The sequence below is a fragment of the Stenella coeruleoalba genome (genome assembly GCF_951394435.1).
Source record: "Stenella coeruleoalba genome assembly, chromosome: 15".
NCBI classification, from domain to species: Eukaryota; Metazoa; Chordata; class Mammalia; order Artiodactyla; family Delphinidae; genus Stenella; species Stenella coeruleoalba.
Window position 1 is genome coordinate 8,213,632 of NC_137161.1, and position 19,871 is coordinate 8,233,502.

Genomic DNA, 19,871 nt, shown 5'->3' on the forward strand with positions numbered 1-19,871 from the left:
TTTATGGAAAGAGAATGAAGGACTGAGCTTTCCGCATCTTGGGATAGGTGTCTGTGATGCACCGAAATCTCCATCCTAATTAAGTAAACCCGTTCAGCCTCCGAGAACTGACCCTTGAAAGTATTTAACCTTAAAAGCTTAATGTGATCCATCCATTCCTATCCTAAGAAGAGCGCAGAAAGGTTTAGAATTGTGCTTTATCAACTCAGTTTTATTTTAATTGAGTGCTCTGGGACAGCACCTCAACTGGAGTGGAATGAGTTCCAGAATGAGATGAGATTCAGAAGATGGGGTCTGTGTTGGGAACATGGAAGGTATTTAATATAGTCAAGCCTGAAGTTCTAGTAACCTCTCAGAAAATCTAAAAATTGTCACTTATCTTCCTTTTGGAATAAGTGAATTTGTTTCCCTAGATTCACCCATGAAATTTGCATCTGTGTTTGTTCCACTACAAATTTCCATTTTTGGTTGGTTGTATCATTGGGATTTGAAATATGGAGTGCTCACTCTGCCCTACGTGCTTATAAAACATGGAAAAGTTATGAAATAGCCACTCATTTCTCCTCCAGTCTGTAAACTTGTGGATATTCAAATACATATATCTGTAAAGGTTTTTAACAACAACAGCCTTCTGATTGTTAAGATTTCTGTTCTGGTCCCTGGCTGCACAGTCTGTATTTTGGGGAAAAATCAATTGTCCTGGAAGTGTAATGAAAGGGTCCAGCCCTCAGAAAGTAACAGGAATAAAACTTCTCAGTCAATGGCTTTCTTGGTGGGAGTAGCACATTATGCATAAGTGGCCGTCAATGTATCGATTGAGAATTCTTAGGGTAAATTATGCCTTCGGCTCAGCGGTGTCAGCTGTCTCTCCTCTCCCACCCACTCAGTCCTCCCCCCCACCACCCGGTTTCACTGTGTGTCTCTTACTGGATTGGAATTCCAACCACAAACCCACAGAGCCGTGAATTGGGAGAAAGATGCCACCATTTCATTCTGGGGGAAACACACAAATCTTCTGTGTTTTCAGAACGACAATCTTATTTTTGTGCCTTATAAAACTACATTCAGAGCATAGCATAATTAAAACAAGGCCAGAATTCATGAACAAATGAAGCATTTACTACATAGGCCAAAGAAAAGATAAATTATATGCCTGAAAGGTTTCACTGAGCTGTGATTCACACAAACCAATGTGTTGGCAGGGATGAGGTGGGTTTTTTGTAATTTTTCTCTCACCCCAACAATTGAACCAGAATTATAAATACGCATTTAACAGATTCAGCCCTCTCAAAATTGATCGCATCATGAAAACTTGATCTTTAGTGGGTAAAAAAAGAAAGCAACACTAAATTTCTATTGTCACTGGTTAATTCCAGAAGTGTCTTTATGTTGGGGGTACGGGTGCTTTAAGTGTTGCCAAGCACAGATTCAGGAGATTTAAACAAGACTATCCCTTTTCTTTTAAAAGTTTAATTAAATTCTGTGTTATTTAAACACCAACTTTGTGCAAGGCACTTAAAAGACAAATTATGGTCCTAGACCTTCAAAGATCATGTGATCTAGTAAGAGACACACTATTTTTTTAAAATCATATGGTATTTGTCTGTTTTCAATTCACTCTTTTTTTAAATTAATTAATTAATTTGTTTATTTTATTTTGGGCTGTGTTGGGTCTTAGTTGCTGCGCGCAGGCTTTCTCTGGTTGCAGCGAGCGGGGGCTACTCTTCGTTGCAGTGCGCGGCCTTCTCATTGTGGTGGCTTCTCTTGTTGTGGAGCACAGGCTCTAGGCGCGTGGGCTTCAGTAGTTGTGGCTCTCGGGCTCAGTAGTTGTGGCTCGTGGGCTCTAGTGCTCAGGCTCAGTACTTGTGGCGCACGGGCTTAGTTGCTCCACGGCATGTGGGATCTTCCCGGACCAGGGCTCGAACCCTTGTCCCCTGCATCGGCAAGCGGATTCTTAACCACTGTGCCACGAGGGAAGTCCCAAGACACACATTTTTAAGGGAGGTTGTGATAAGTGCATTGATCCTGAAATTCATTCAGGCTACGGATTTTTAGAGAAGTACTCAGTGTTTTGCTTCCTCCTCTTCTTTTCTCTCTTGAACACATACCATTCAGGCTTTGTCCTCCATAAAACCTGCTCTTGTCAAAGCTGCCACGATGTCACACCTCCCCCCTCACCTCAGCTGCCAAACTGAGTACATCTCCATCCTTATCCTACCCTACTTGCGGGTCACACCTGACACAGCCCACCATCCCTTCCTTCTTGAAGCAGCATCCTCACTTGGTTTGCAGGCTCCCCACCTCCCTGGCTGCTCTTCCTTAATCTCTCGTGCTGAGTCTTACCCTCTAAACATCGGAGTCCCCATCGTTCAGTTCTTGGATGTCTTCGTCTTTAACTACACTTCCTTCCTTCCTTGGAGATCTCCCCCAGTCCCAAGGGTTAAATATAGCCATCTGCTGACAAGTCCCAGATTGATGTCTCTAGCCTAGATCTACCCCCGAAGTCCAGACTTGAGTATCTAGCTGCCTCTGGTGCCTGTCTACTTGGATTTCTACACCGCTGTTTGAATGTCTACTGGACATCTGGACCTCGATAGGTCCAAAACTGAACTCTTCATTCACACTCAACACCACCACCACCGACAACATACCCACTTGTTTAATCCACAGGCTTCTCATCTCAGTTACTGGCAACTCCATCCTACCACTGCTCTTTAGTGGTAGAACTGGAATGAAAGAACCAAGATCTCTACAGTCCTTTTCTACATGGTATAAAGTAGTGAATTAGAACATAAGCATTGAAGTCAAGTAGCCTAGGTTTCAACTCTGTGTCTGTCACCTACTGGCTGTGTGACCTTGGGCAAGTTACTTAACCACTCTGAGCCTCAGTTTCTTCATCTGTAAAATGGGGATAATAATAATATCAAGCACATTTTCACATTATTCACATTTCTGAAAATTAAATAAGTCATGTAAAGTACTTAACACAGAGCTATTGCATTTTGAGAAATATTATCAGTATCACGGTTTTTCTCCCCCTTACTTCACATTTTAGTCTTTTTACCCTTCCCCTCCATAGTCTTCAACCAAAACCTGCAGAGATAGCACAATTGAATCTAATTTGAAAGCTACATAACCAAAGGCATAAGTCCTAATTTGGGTTAAAAAAAAGATGCCAGAGTTGTAAAATTATTTTTAGAAATAACAGAATTTATTCTATACCCATACCTGCAAGCCCCATACCCGCAAGCCCCGTTTTCTTTGTCCGACATTCAAGGGTCTCTACAAGCTTTCCTTTGTCTGTTTGTCTAACTGTATTTTCCCCTATTCCCCTAAATTTATCTGGTCAAAATGGCCAACATATGACCTGTGCAGATGCCTTCTGCTCCCCAGGATTTTCTCTACCTGTATCTCCTTCTCTCTCTGTTTATCAGAAATCTACTTCACCTTCAAGTGCCAAGTTCTCCACGAAGCTGACGAGATGTCCCCACTCCTGGCTGGTTTCTGATGACGTGAATCCCTCTAGTGTTTCTTTTCTTTTTTTTTGGTATTCTATATGTTAAGTGAAATTCTGTGATAAAATCACTTTGAAGGAATCATCTCACTGAAACATCAAAACTTACAAGGGAATTTTTGTATCTTTACCATTTTACAGATGAAGAAATCAAAGCTTTAGAGAAATCAAGTCACTCACTCCAAGTTACACAGCTAAAAAAGAATACGTGTCCGTCTCCAAAGCCCATACTTCTCATGCTCAATATTATGTTTTTACCAATTATTTGAAACTGCAATAACGTTGCAACTATGAAAAATTAAATAATGATGTGAGGAAGTGCTTTTAAAAATTTTAGTACATGCAGTATTGGAAATATCAAGTTAATCTCAAATCAAAAAGAAAAAAAAAATCCCCTCATTCCAGCATTTGAAGGCCAAGTGAATTACAAGGTGTGTTTTTTATTTCATCCTGTTTACCTCTGGCCAGAAGGCCATGACATTTCAACAGGTAGAGAGAACTATCCACCCAAAAGTGTTTGTCAGTAAAGAGGGAAAACCTGTCTTAAATTATACAGGTTATGGAGTAAGCAAGGTTTTCAGCTATAACGCTATAATTTTTATGAACTTTATAAATTAGCACTAAGAAACATTTGATGTGAAACATTTACTGTAGCAGAGGTGCAAGTGTTAGGAGCCTGATTGACACAGGAATGAGTTCAGATTTTACCACTTACTAGCTGTGTGGTAGAGTCAACTAATAACAATTGCCCCAGTTTTTAATAATTGGTTATTCCTTGGCTGTGTAGTAAGCATTTGTCACACCTTAATGGCTTTGATTCTTATAACAACACAACAAAGTACATATTTTTATTGCCATTTAACAAATGAGGAAGCCAGGGCTCAGAGAAGTTAAGTTACTGGCTCAAGGCCACACAGCTAAATTAGTGGCAGAACTGGAATCAAGATCTGGCAGTGACCAAAGCCTGTTACACTCACTCATTTCAAAACCTTGTGTTTTCATTCACAAGTGGAAGATACTGCCTGCCCTAGACGCTATTGCAAGGACAGAGATGACATGGGCAGTCAGTAATAATAATGCTAAATGAAATAGTATATTTTCTAAATTGTCAGAAACTTAGAAATAAAGAATAATGAAATAGAGCAAATGGTCTTCCAGTATGATGGAGTTTGGATAGTATATCATCTATGGTACCTTTGGTTGCAAGTAAAGAAAAAAAAATCAGTAGTGGCTTCGTTAATGAAAGGAAATGTACTATTTCTTGTACATAATAAGAATTCGAGAAGTGGGTTGTTTAGTCTGGTTCAGCATCTTCACAGCCCCAGAATGCATCAGTCTTCAGTGCCCTCTGTGTATTGGCTTGGTTCACAGGCTTGATCCCTTGTGGTTTTTCTTTTTCTTTCTTTTTTTTTTTTTTTTGTGGTTTAGTTGATGTACAATATTATATAAGTTTTGGGTGTACAAGATAGTGATTCACAATTTTTAAAGGTTATACTCCATTTATAGTTATTGTAAAATATTGGCTTTGTGGTTTTAAGAAGGTTGCCATAGTTCGAAGCAGTGTATAGAGTCATAATGTTCTATCAAATAAAATAGGAGTTTCCTAAAATTTACTCATTGGTGAAACGAAGTCACATATCTGGGTGGAGGTACAATGGGGGGGGTGGAAAGTTTCTTCAGTAGAAAGCAGGCTCTGCCCGCAAAGAAGATATGTCACAGGTAGAAACCAGATATATTATTTTCTATCAACTTTATGTGAGAAGAACATTAAGTGGATGGAGCTGCTAAAGGCTACTACAGTATCTCCCTATGGTAATTTATTTAAATAAATAGCTCTTTTTTTTTTTTTTTTTTTTTTTTTTTGCGGTACGCGGGCCTCTCTCTGTTGTGGCCTCTCCCGTTGCGGAGCACAGGCTCCGGACGTGCAGGCTCAGCGGCCATGGCTCACGGGCCCAGCCGCTCCGCAGCATGTGGGATCTTCCCGGACCAGGGCACGAGCCCGCGTCCCCTGCATCGGCAGGCGGACTCTCAACCACTGCGCCACCAGGGAAACCCAATAAATAGCTCTTTAACTTGACTATGATCCGCAGTAAGAAATAGATTTTACATCTTGATGTGATACATGTGCATGTACATGAAACAAAGAATTCACCAAATAGTAGTATTCTTACCGCACGTAACACAGGCTATTTTCTATTCTTTCCAGTCTATTTTATTTGATGGTTTTAATGCTGGTTTTGATCCATTAAATTATGTTCCAGTCCACCCGTAGTCACAATCTGAAGTTTGAAAAACTCTTTTCTACCACCATCACCCTTTTCACATAGGGAGACAGTGATCTTGAGGGATGTGACTGTTTCTTATGCAACTGGGTGTCCCCAGTGCACCCTGCCTGGCACACCCTGGCAGGCAGTAATGTTCGTTAGATGAACTTGACAAGGATGAAGGTGGTACGTACACATCATGTTACAATTTTTCAAAGAATGTTGGAATGTATTATTGCAATCTCATTATCACCTCTGCCTAACACAACTTTAAATAAAAATGATTTCGAAATATATGTACGCTATAGATGTTTTCTCATAGATAAACTATGTAGAATCATGAATCTCTACTATTTATTTGGTATTTTTCATTCAGCCTTTAACATGTTAGGGTGTTAATCATCACGGTTGAGTATCAAGTGAATTGTGTTTTGCAGTGAATTTGCAAAATAAATTTTGAGTTTACTTTCCCTTTGGCATTATCCAGTCTGATTCTCTCCTTCCAAGGTTATAATAACAGTCCTGATTTATTGAGCATTTACTGACTCACAGAGGAGTGCAGTAACTTGCATAAGATAAAGTGGCTAGAAAGCGGCAGAGCTGGAATTTGTCACCTACAGGCTTAGTCACTGTGCCTGTGAGTTTAAAAAGAGGGAACGTTTAGAACCTTTGGAAACATATCTTTTTAAAACTCCTGAAGCTAGTATTTCCCAAACTGACATTCTGTGGACTCATCAGTCCAGTGAGATCAGCCTAGAAATAGGGTGCCACCGTCAATAGTTTCGGAAAATAGTACTTGCTTTATACTCTCCTGAAGATTCACAGTGATGCCAGCCTACTAAAGCCTCTGAAAAGTTCTGCAGCAGAAGCACACCTGCTTCACTTTAACTGCTTCTCAGACTTAATTATCCATAGAACAGTTGCATCTTCCAAGGAATAGTTCTTCTAGGAAATGCTGAGCTACGCATGTAGACCAAAGTTGGAAAATGGGCTCTTGTAGGATGCATCATGCCACAGATGGGTTTTATTTGACCTATGCAGTGTCTTAAATAATATTTTAATTAATTGATAACATTTTGAAATTGACAAAGTTCACAATAGTTTTAAATTATGAGATTTCAATAGAATTCCGTATTTCAGAAATTTCTGGAAAATGGGAAGTTTCATCCTATATTCCCAGGTGGGATGTCAGTTGTGACTGCCCCTCGAGATGGGGCATTCACTCCCCAGTTCACCCAAGTCCCCCCCCCTCCCTGTTGGTTCCTGAGAGTACAGCGTGTGAGTTGTCCTTCACTATAACACTTGCACTGTTATTTTCTTGTGGTAGAGTTGAGAGTAATTCCATCAGAGACCACTTTGCATCCTTCGTAGCACATAAGGCAATTTGAAGCAATTTAGGTGACCATCTGGCTAATAAACTATAAATCCAGCCCAAGAGTCAGTTTGTCGGCAGGTGTTGAACAGTAAATGGGAGGCATTGATACTTTAATTTATTCATTCAACAAACATCTGAGTGCTTGCTTTGGGCCAGGAATGATTTTAGGATGGATAGAATGATGTACCTCATGGGAGCTTTCATTCTAGTGGAAAGACCAGCAATAAACACGAAAATAAATACACAAAGAGTTCCAGTGTATTAAAAGGGTTACAAATGAAATAAACAGAGTTTTGAGAAAGCAGAGAAGAGAAGGGGCTGGTAATTAGGATTGGGTAGGGGGTAGGGTCAGGAAGGATTTGGTCTAATGTAAAACTTCAGGAAAAAGGATGTGACTTTTCTTTTTTCTGCATAAGGCCAAACCATTCTTAGAAAATCTGCAGCTTAATTTTGGCAGCATTCAAAACAGTTTTCTCACTCCTGGGAAGTGTTTGTTAAACAGATGACAAACTCGTTCTAGACTGTGGGTTATTTGCTTTTGTATTTTGAAGTGGTTTTTTTTGATGTTGGATATTTTTTTCTCTAATAAGTGTAAATTGTCATTATCAGTCTGGAGGTTGCACATGTTGGAACTGATCATAGAACAGAAGAATCTACCACAGATTCTTTTTTTGCCTGATGTGAAGTGGGAATCACTCTCCACCCACCCTTTGCCCACAGTAAATGTATTTTTCAATTTTATATCATACATAATGGACTCTATTTAAGAGTGTGCCAGGGCTTCCCTGGTGGCGCAGTTGTTAAGAATCCGCCTGCCAGTGCAGGGGACATGGGTTTGAGCCCTGGTCCGGGAGGATCCCACATGCCGTGGAGCAACTAGGCCTGTGCGCCACAACTACTGAGCCCGCATGCCACAACTAGAAGCCACCGCAGTGAGAAGCCCTCACACTGCGCAGCAAGGAAGACCCAATGCAACCAAAAATAAATAAATTTAAAAACAAAAGTGTGCCAACTTATGTGTTCTTAGGAATATCCTCAAAGTAATTACTGTTGCCAAAAACAGAAGCAAGGAAAGAACATTGTATTGCTTAATCCTCGACCCACATTTCACTTGCCATTGGAAATCAAGTTGACAAATTCACTTACCCCTCAAGCAGAGGAGTTACTGAGACAGAAAATGGAAAACCCTTATTTATAGGAAGAAAGTGTGAATTGCTTTCTCTGATAGATTTCTTTCCACTCTCCACCTATGACTACAATGAACAACTGGTTTATTTAATCTTTTAACTAAAACATCTCTGCATCCGTCAGTATCATGGGCTAATGAGGCTCTACCATGTCAAGGTGCTATGTTACGCTTCTGCCACCAAGATAGAATATGAGTTTTTAACATCCTGAGGTTATGTCTACAGAGTATTAAAACAGGTGGTGATCTTATGATTTATAATAAAGAGCATCATACTGGATAATTGGTCCAACCTCGCTTGATTCAATTAGCATAAGCAGCTAAAATGAACAGTTGCCTCTCTCTCCTCCCAAAAAGAGGAGGGAAAAATAGGTAAGTGGAGCATTTTTAGATCTGTGTCATGCAGATTCCCCAATTAGAAAACATGCCAGAAGACAATATGAAAATCTGGATTTCACGTTTCAATATTTTTATGTTCTTTTTATTGCCCTCTGAAGTGTCTGATAATTTCTTAACTACCTGCATCACTAGGAAGTTTATTTCAACCGTGGCACTTTGGCAGTACACAATTTTAAAGCCTTAAGAAGGTTTGAAAAGGCAATTTGACATCTAGGAATTTATTGAGAAAATGGGCAACATTTTATCCACAAGCTTTTTTTTTTTAAGTCTGGCATTGTCTGTAAGAGAAAAGTTGGGAAGATCTAAAAGATCTAATTGCAGGGTTTTTGTACTGATTGTGGTACACCCTTACACTGGACATCATAACAAAGATGACATAGAAATAGAAGTATTGACATGTGAAGACGGTTATAACATAATGTTAAATAAGAAAAGCAGGTTCTGGACTTCCCTGGTGGTCCAGTGGTTAAGACTCTGTGCTTCCACTGCAGAGGGTGTGGGTTTCATCCCTGGTTGGGGAAGTTCCACATGCCACGTGGTGTGGCCAAAAAAAAAAAAAAAAAAAAGGAAAAAGCAGCTTTCAAAATAGTATATACAGAAAGGTCCCTTTTGGGTAAAAATCATATTTGCCTTGCCTGCCCACACATATTCATCCTTCCACCCAAAGAGGGGTGTGGAAAGAAAAATTGCGGATTGTTAGTAGTAGTTATTTTCTGTAATGGGATAATGGGTGCATGTTATATTTTTACTCTTTGCTCCTCTAGATTTTCTCTTTTTTAGAAACAGAGCAAGTAAGCACTGAGTACTGCCTAAGTATAAGGAAAATACTACAATCTAGGTAATTTCCTGATTCCTCCACTAGATAGCGCTATGAAGCTTGCAGCATCCTGAACTGTATTAGAAACTGCAGTAGTAACGAGCGGTTTAACAGGTTATTTTCGCTCACGGTAATTCCGGAACTGTGCAGTCCAGAGCTTGTGTGGCAATTTCCTGCTCAGAAATAACACTGATTTTTAACACGTATAGCTCATGTGTATTTTGGAAAGAGGAATTTTGTCGTGGGTGGCAGTTTTCAAAGCCCTTTCGTAATTGGCACTTCTTAAGGTTGTGCTACTTGCGTTCTTTCCTAATTTTTGCTTAAAAGATGTGAGTGCATTTTTATCCGTTGATGTGCATTGGGAAGCTATAGTGGGAAAAAATAAAAATACAAAATTAGCTACAGGGGTAGACCTTCCTTCGGTGGTTTTGGGCTTTGTAGTAAAACAAAGTTTAAAACAAAAAAAGCCCAACTCTTTCGGAAATGTTGACGTTCCGTTAAATATTATTGGTAGACTTTGTTCTTAGAGTTCCTTCCTGCTTGTTTCAGTAATTTGCTTCCCCTTCTATGGAAATTGGAGGATAAATTTTTATTTTTAAGAATTAACCAAATCCCATTTTTCATCCCCAGTCTGACAATGGGTGTATGCAGGTGATGTGCTCCCAGAAGAAAAAAAGTAAAGACGTGATGTATGTCTAGAGAACATTGTTGCTGAGCAGATGATGCCCTTTGTGCCGCTGGGGCAACCAAGTGGGAGAGGAAACATAGCTCCTCCCTTTAATCCCAGACAGCCTGTGGATCGAATTTCCAACAGATGGAAAAGAGTAATGGGTTTCTGTACCAGTCAACATTTTTTTAGACAAATCTTCCTGTGTTAAACTGCCTGTTAGACACTGATTTCTCGGTACAAAGATTCAAAATGAAACCGTTATGCGCAATCGGTGGGGACATCTAGATGAGGTAGACATTCATCACAAATAGTTCCAGACAAAGCTTTTTTTAGCCTTGATCGTCCTGCCTTCACTTGTATTTTCACTTGGACAATGCAGACCTTGCTTAGAGAAAGACGAAAGCCAATTGACAATTTACAGTGGAAGGAAGGTACCAGAAGTTCCATATGCGTTTTATTATAGGCAATCAAATTAGGATGAGGCAGCACAATTTTTCAACATGACAAATTGTGATCACTTAACTAGTGTTCCTATCTGTTTGCCCTTGGAAGCCAACAGAAAGGAAAAAAATACAGGCCTCTTCCATATGGATGAAAAGCAAGCTGATACCATGGACACCTGTTTGCTTAAAAAGAAGTTTCCAGATATTTCCTGGAGAACGCCTATGTTTCTATCTAAAATTTCTGTTTGCTGAGAATGATCTGCAGGCCTCATGAGAATAGCACAGACGTATTTGTAGTTAAGGACAAAGCTCCTACCAATAACCCAATATTTAAGGCATAGGCCACAAACTGGTGGCCTTGGGCTGGATCGTCTTCCAAACTGCGTTGAGTGTGGCCCTCTGGATGTTTTTTAAAATTTGGAATTAGTTGCCCACATTTTGTTTTAATTTTTAATAGATAATACATTCACATGGCTCAAAATAAGAAATTATGAAACGGTATACTTTTCTACCAATGCCACCCGCAATAGAGAATCACTGTTTGTATTTTTAAATGAGTCTTTCTTGAGCATATATTAAGCAAAAGATAAGTATAAATTCAAATTCCTTCTTTTTTAAGCAAATGGTAATATAATATACACTCTGTTCTATCCCATGCTTTTTTTCCCCAGTTAACACTACTTTCTATATCTGTACAGCTTCCTCATTTGTAACACTTGCATAGTTTTCCAATGAATGGATGTACCATGATTTATTTAGCCAGGACCTTATTAATGACATTTGGCAGGTTTCCAGACATTTGCCATGACCTCATTGTAGTGAATAAGCTCGTGTATTTGTTATTTCACACTTATGTGAATTGAGGTTTAAAACCAACCCTTAGGAGTGGAATCGCTTGGTAAAAGAATATATTCTTTTTCTTTTCTTTTTTTTTTTTTTTTTTGCAGTACGCGGGCCTCTCACTGTTGTGGCCTCTCCCGTTGCGGAGCACAGGCCCCGGACGCGCAGGCTCAACGGCCATGGCTCACGGGCCCAGCCGCTCCGCGGCATGTGGGATCTTCCCGGGCCGGGGCACGAACCCGCGTCCCCTTCATCGGCAGGCGGACTCTCAACCACTGCGCCACCAGGGAAGCCCCTCTTTTTTAAATTTTAGTTGATAATGCCAAAATTTCAGCCCTGCCTCAGGACTGAAATAGTATATACTTCAATCAGTAAAATATGAGGGCCATTGAAAAACATTTGGTCATTTCCAGTTTTCAGCCGTTACAATAAAGTTTTTATAAACGTTAATGTATGGGGTTTTGTGTGAATGTCAGTCTTCATTTCTCTGGGGGAAAAAAAAGCCAGGAGTGTAATTGCTAGGTTATGTTGGAGTTGCATATTCAGTTTTTTAAGAAACTGCTAAACTTTTCCCGATTGGCTGTACCGTTCTGCATTCCCGTCAGCAGAGTATGAGTGATCTAGTTGTTCTGCATCCTTGCCAGAATTTGAAACTGTCACTATTTTGCACTTTACCCGTTCTGATAGGTGTGTGGTGACATCTTATTATAGTTTTACTTTGCATTTCCCTAATGGCTAATGAAATTGAACATCTTTCGTTTGCTTATTTGCCATCTATATCTTTTTTTTTTTTTTTTTTTTTTTTTTTTTTTGCGGTACGCGGGCCTCTCACTGCTGTGGCCTCTCCTGTTGCGGAGCACAGGCTCCGGATGCGCAGGCTCAGTGGCCATGGCTCACGGGCCCAGCCGCTCCGCGGCATGTGGGATCTTCCCGGACCGGGGCAAGAACCCATGTCCCCTTCATCGGCAGGCGGACTCTCAACTGCACCACCAGGGGAGCCCGCCATCTATATCTTTTGTCCAGTGAAATGTCTCTTCATGTCTTTGCCATTCTCTAATTGGATTGCTTGAATTTTTTGTTTGTTTTACTGTTGAGCTTCGAGAATTCTTTATTTATTCTAGATTCTAGTCCTTTGTCAGATAAGTGGTTTGCAAATACTTTCTCCTCCTTTCTAGCTTTTTTTCCATTAAAAAAAATGTGTTTATTTATTTGGTTGCACTGGTTCTTAGTTGTGGCACGCGGGCTCCTTAATTGTGGTATGCAAACTCTTGGTTGCAGCATGTGGGATCTAGTTCCCTGACCAGGGATTGAACCCGGGCCCCCTGGACTGGGAGTGCGGAGTCTTAACCACTACGCCACCAGGGAAGTCCCATTTTTTCCATTTTTTTAAATAGGATCTTTCACAAAGCAAAATCTTTTAATTTGGATGAAGACCAGTTCATCATTTTTTCCTTTTATGGATGATGCTTTTGATGTCAAGTCTAAGAACTCTTTGCCATAGATCCCAGAAATTTTCCCTTATTTTCTTCTAAAAGGTTTTTTTTTGTTTTGTTTTTTGTTTGTTTGTTTGTTTTTTGACCTTGCTGCACAGCATGTGAGATCTTAGTTCCCTGACCAGGGATTGAACCCTTGCGCCCTGCAGTGGAAGCACAGGGTCCTAACCACTGGACTACCAGGGAATTCCCCTGAAAGTTTTATACTTTACATTTTGTATTTAAGTCCTTGGTCCATTTTGATCTTTCCTCTATTGAATTGCTTTTGCACCTTTGTCAAAAATCAGTTGGGCACATTTTGTGTGGGTCTATTTCTGGGTTCTCTCTTCTGGCCCAGTCAACTATGTGTCTATGCTTCTACCCACCAGTACCACACAGCCTTGCTTACTATAGCTAAATAACAAGGCTTGAAATCAGGAAGCCTGCTTCTTCCCACTTAATTCTTTTTTTTCAAAATTGCTTTAGATATTCTAATTCCTTTGACTTACAAATTTTAGAATAATCTCATCTCTCTCTACAAAACATCTTGCTGGGATTTTGATAGGAATTGCATTAAACCTGTATATCACCTTGGGAGGATTGACACCTTTATTGTGTTGAGTCTTCCAGTTCATGAACACTGTATGTCTCTCTGTTTATATGTCCTTTAATTCCTTTCATCAGTATTGTATAGTTTTCTGCATATAAGTCCTGTACATATTTTGTATTTCATTTTTGGTACAAGTATAAATGGTATTATTTTCTAACTTTATTGACATGTAACTGAAATATAATTTTTGTGTAAGTTTAAAGTGTACAACTTGATGATTTGATACACGTATATACTGCAAAATGATTACCACAGTAGGGTTAGTTAACAACTCCATCACCTCATATGATTTCCATCTCTTTCTTGTGATGAGGACATTTAAGATCTACTCTCTTAGAAACTTTCAAGTATATAATACAGTATTGTAAATTATAGTCACCATGCTGTATATTAGATTCCCCAGAACTTATTCATCTAATAACTGGAAGTTGGTACCCTTTGACCGACATCTCCCCATTTCTCCCACCCCCCAGCCACTGGCAATCGCTTTTCCATTCTCTATTTCTATGAGTTCAGCTTTTTAAAATTTCACATATAAGTGATATCATACAGTGTTTGTCTTTCTCTGACATTTATCTCAGCATAATGCCCTCAAGGTCCATTCATGTTGTCACAAATGGCAGGATTATCTTCTTTTTTCACGGCTGAATAATATATATTATATACAGCCTTCTTTATCCATTTATCTGTAGACAGACACACTTGTTGTTTCCATATCTTGGCTATTGTGAATAATGCTGCAATGAACATGGGAGTAGAGACATCTCTTCAAGATTCTGCTTTCATTTTCTTTCCCACAAATGGGATTGTGGGATCATACAGTAGGCCTATTTTTAATTTTTTGAGGAACCCCACACTGTTTTCCATAGTGGCTGCAGCAGTTTAGGGTCCCACAAACAAAGCACGAGGGTCCCTTTTCCTCACATCCTCGCCAACATTGTGTGATGATAGCCATTTTGACAGGTGTGAGGTGATATTACATTGTGGTTTTTATTTGCATTTCTACGGTGTTTGGCTGGTGGAGAACAGTTATTGTCTAAAAGCTTTCTGTCGTATGCTAGACTGGCCTTTTCCTAGCCCTTTGGTTCGAGCAGGCGTTTCGGGAGGGTTTGCCCATCGGTGTTTCCTGGTCATTGGCTTCTCCAACTCCAAGTCCAGGATATCTGCGGCAAAAGGAAAACCCAGGGAACTCACCACCATCTTGTTGTTGAGGTACCTAGCTGGCCTGCCTTCTCCTCTCCACCACTCGGAGTCCTTTTGTGTTTGTTTTCTACATAATGTCCAGGATTTTCCACTGTGTTTACTGGGAGGAATGAAGGAAAGTCTATATCCTCCTTCTTCCTGGAAGCAGAGTCTTACGTTCTTTTTTTTTTTATTTTTTTTTTATTTTTTATTTATTTATTTATTTTGCGGTACACGGGCCTCTCACTGTTGTGGCCTCTCCCGTTGCGGAGCACAGGCTCCAGACGCGCAGGCTCAACGGCCATGGCTCACGGGCCCAGCCGCTCCGCAGCATGTGGGATCTTCCTGGACCGGGGCACGAACCCGTGTCCCCTGCATCGACAGGCAGACTCTCAACCACTGCGCCACCAGGGAAGCCCCTCGACTGCTTCTTCTGCTACGGGGCTCTTTGCCCCATACTCCACCCCCAGCCCAGAAACCTTCCACCTAGAAAGCGCCTACTCTATAAGCTGCTGCCCAGCAGATTGAGAGGAAGCTCAGTGTGACTGACGGTGGTCTTCTCTAACCACCTTGCGTTTATCTGTATCTCAGTTGACCTGAACAATCTACCCCGAAACCCTCCCCACCCCCATCCCCACCTCATCCTTTTCTACATGTTTTTCACGCCCTTTCCTCTGTCTGAAATTCCTCAGCACGCCATCCTTCCCCCACCTCCGCACGTCGACCTGTAGCTCAGGCTCCAGGGCCGAGGGCAGATGCCGCCTCATCTTCACACCTTTCTTGTCCCTGTACTTCAGCTGTTCTCAACCTTGTGCACATTGGAATCACCCAGGGGCTCTAAAAATATTGACGCCTGAGCCCCACCTCCAGACATTCTGATCGAATTGGTTCGGGTGGCATCTGGGCATTAATACTGGTTGAAAACGCTGTGCAGGGCTAAGTGGGCTAACGGAATTCTTTTATCTCTTTATCCGAGTACTTATCCCCCTCTGCTGGCCTTTATCCACTGTGAGACTGTAAGCATCTCGAGAGAGGACTGTGTCTGATTCATTTTTGTTAATCTCACCGGGCTCAGAACAAGGCTCAGTAACGTAAACTATGACAGTAACAATAATGATAATGATAATAATAGCTAGCATTCACTGCATGTTTACTATGTGCTACACACCATGCTAAATCCTGTGGATGGATTATCCCATTTACGCCCCGACCACTCTGAGAGGCAGGTGCTACTGATCCCCCTTTTACAAATGAGCAAACCCAGGCACAGATGTCAGGGAACAGGCCCAGGATCGCACTGGTGTGAAGGATGGAACAGAGAGTGGAGTCTGGGCGGGCTGGCCTCAGAGCCCGTGCTAATATCATTTTGCCTCGATACAGTTTGTACATGGTCAGAATTCCCCCAGCAAGCTATTGAGTGAAGGTGAGTAAATGAGTGATTGGAAATAAATAACTATTTCCTAGGCAATAGCTCCGTCAGGCCAAGTGGGGCACCTCTCCATTAGATTTAGTCCTGGTACCACTTTCATAATGGCTCATGTTCCAAACACCTGCTTGATGATTTGTGTAGTATTTTTTAAATTAATTAATTCATTTATTTATTTTTGGCTACATTGGGTCTTCGTTGCTGTGTGTGGGCTTTCTCTAGTTGCGGCAAGCAGGGGCTGCTCTTCGTCGTGGTGCATGGGCTTCTCATTGCGGTGGCTTCTCTTGCTGTGGAGCACGGGCTCTAGGCGTGTGGGCTTCAGTAGTTGTGGCACACAGGCTCAGTAGTTGTGGCTCGTGGGCTTTAGAGCGCAGGCTCAGTACTTGTGGCGCATGGGTTTAGTTGCTCTGCAGCATGTGGGATCTTCCCGGACTAGGGCTCAAACCCATGTCCCCTTCATTGGAAGGTGGATTCTTAACCACTGCGCCACCAGGGAAGTCCTGACTTATGTAATTTTTCTTCTTTTTTTTTTTTTTTTTTTTGTGGTACGTGAGCCTCTCACTGCTGTGGCCTCTCCCGTTGCAGAGCACAGGCTCTGGACGCACAGGCTTAGAGGCCATGGCTCACGGGCCCAGCCGCTCCGCAGCATGTGGGATCTTCCCGGACCGGGGCATGAACCCATGTCCCCTGCATCGGCAAGCGGACTCTCAACCACTGCGCCACCAGGGAAGCCCAATAACCCTGTTTTTAATGCAGGTTCTTCTGGCCCAGTCCTTGGCATTAGGGTAACCCACGTGCCAAATGAGTGTGCCGGAGAAGGTGGTCTAGAAACTCAGAGAAGGGAGTAGATTCCATGGGTGCTGTGGCCCAGAAAGACTTCAGTGGAGAAAGTAAACTTGAGCCCGAGGCTGAAGAATGAATGGGTTTGAGGTAACCTGGCTTGGGCCAAGGTCATGGGAGTGAACGTGAAAAAAAGGAGGATATTCAGCCTGCATCCCACCCTCCTGGGTGAGTTAGAGAGGAAAATCCGTCCCAATAGCACATCCTTCACACAGTTAACTCCCAGATCCTGAAAGCGGAATTATTATTTTAAAACATCAGTACTTTTTTTTTCAGTTGATACAATTCAGCACTGCGGGGATTGTGGGAAATCAGATAGAGGCATCTTCCATGATTAAACTGGAAGACCACAAAATATTGGCATCATACATAACCTCTGTGCAGAATTGGGAGAAAAGGGTTTTTGTTTGGGATGCAACGTGCACTGCTGCGTTTGTTAGCCTCTGGCTCCAAACAATGTCCCTCCAACTAACTGCAAATGCTGATTATGTTAGAAAGAGGGGGCAGGGAAGGAAGAGTGACTCTCATAAGCTCCTGATTGTTCTACACCCCCGTGGGCAGAAGAAGTATGGCTGGAATTAGGGGGTAAGGGAGACAGGGGCGCGAAGCAAAAATATTACTTTGAGAGTCCACATTCAACAAGTTGCAACCATGAAAACTCTGTCTTGTTCCTAGGACATAGCTGACGGCACGGGAAAAGAAGGACAGGAAATCCCAACTGTGAGTTGCTCTGTCCCCGGGGTCCCTGAAGAACTGGAGATTGCAAAGGAGGACCCCCAGACAGAGAATAATAATTCCATCATGAGCTTCCTTAAAACTCTGGTAAGCAGTTTCATCTCCTTTTCTATTCTATTCCTCACTTTTATTGCTCAAAAGTTTTGTTAGATCTAAGAATGATGCATACTTGAATGTTACTGCTCTAAACGGCTTGATGCAGCTGGGACACTGGAGAACAGGGACAAGATGTGCTTCGTAAGGGAATTGGCTTTCAGTGAAGGAGTCTTTAGTTGCTGCGAACTGTGAGATTAACTATGCGACATGAGCTATGTGGTAGTAGAACGCTACTGCAATTGGATATCTTATGGTCATTGATCATAAAAATAATTGGAAAATACTTCCTTGAGTTGCTGACCTATCAAAGCATTTTTGCCACTCAAATGGCAAATAAAACTGTAGAAATCACTATCTTGTTACATCTAAAGCTCCCATTTGACTGGGTGGAGGCAGGGACTCACATCTTGCATTGCTTGCTCCTGTCTGACTCTTCAGACCCCGCAGCTTGGCACCTGCCAGACACTCAAAAAAGGGCTGAATGCGTGAATGCATAATTAAACAGACATCTCCAAGTGTTTGGGCTATTCCCAAAGGCCAAGACCAACTTCAAAAGATAAAACAGAAAAAGTCAACCGAATGTGCCACAAACACCAAAGGCTTGTACATTTGTTTGGATTTAGTGGTGGACTTGTTGGAAAGTGTGTAGCCATTCCAGGAGACAGTTTTGAATGTGGTCAAGCTCTTAGTGAATGTATAAGATCTGATGCATTTCATTATAAAATATTAATTTTGTTAACTTATGTATACTTAGGTATTACCCAGAAGTCCATGGGTTTCTACTAAATTAAAAGGACTTCTCATTACATTCCTTACTTGTAGAGTGAAGTGGACCACCCTAAATAAAAATATGAAATAGGGAATTCCCTGGTGGTGCAGTGGTTAGGACTTGGCACTTTCCCTGCCGGGGCCCAGGTTCAGTCCCTGGTCGGGGAACTAAAATAAAAAGAAAGAAAGAAAAAGAAACACCCTACAGAGCTATGGTTTTTTTTTTTTTTAGAGCTATGGTTTTTAACATTTGGTTTTTCTCAAACTTTTAAGGTTTCGCCTAACAAAGCTGAAACAAAAAAAGATCTGGAAGACACGGTAGGTCATTTGAAGTGTGTTTGGGTTTGGATTTACGTATGCGTCTTTGTTTTTGGAATTTTGTGTGCGTGGGATATACCTACACACATGTATACATATTTAGCAATTTAATAGTGCTGTTAGCTTGTCTTTAAAATGTTCCACTTACGTTAATGGTATTTTAATGAAAATTTTGGTGGGAAGCTTGAAATATGTGCCAATTCTGGCTAAATAATGTCATAAAAACCAATTTCTTATACAGAATAAGAACAGAATACTCATTATTATATATCATCTTAGTCTTTTTAGCTGTGTGTAGAGAGACCCAGGGAATATGGTAAAAGTTAGCCACTGGAAATGCAAAAGTCATGAGACTCAATTTAAAGCAGATGTGAGCTGCTAGATTTTGGTTTTTAAAAAATATGTCTTGCTTTGTTTTTCATGTAATTTGAAAAAAATTAGTCTCCACTGCAATGGCAGTTGCTTGGTGCATGAAATAGTCACCAGTCGACACTTGCCAAATGAAGGAACAAGTAGAGGGGTTAGGATGCCCTAGAGAGTGTGTGCTTTTTCGCCGTCATCCTAGAAATTCAGCCAGTTCCCCTCAAAGTACATTTTGTTTGGAATGACTGCTTTCTAGAGATGTTTTCCCTTTGCACTTGAGAGAACCGATTTCCTTTCGTAGAACACGTGGTTTAAATTTCACGGGAATCATGAGGGAAATTTAACTTGGTGACAGATAAATGTCTTGTGTCCTCCTTTTGATAACTGAAAGTGCTTTGAAAGGCACTGGGACCAAATAAATGGCTTGGCCAACCCAGTATATCTGCTCCCCGTATTTGAAGGGGCTAAGTTGTGAAAAGGATCCTAGAATTTGTCTCAGAAGACCTGTGTTCGAGCCGCAGTCCTGCTACTTGATAGCTGTGTGATCCTAACC

General features: G+C 41.2%; 1 protein-coding gene across 6 annotated transcripts in view; it reads left to right on the forward strand.

Moving 5' to 3' along the window:
- Positions 1-19,871, forward strand: part of BCAS1 (brain enriched myelin associated protein 1) — a 158,478-nt gene that overhangs the window by 92,918 nt on the left and 45,689 nt on the right. For all 6 annotated transcript variants that reach the window (XM_079945838.1, XM_079945840.1, XM_079945842.1 and 3 more), the window contains 2 exons: positions 17,714-17,860; positions 18,911-18,955. In XM_079945838.1, coding sequence (XP_079801964.1) covers positions 17,714-17,860; positions 18,911-18,955 — 192 coding nt within the window. The remainder of the gene's footprint in view (positions 1-17,713; positions 17,861-18,910; positions 18,956-19,871) is intronic.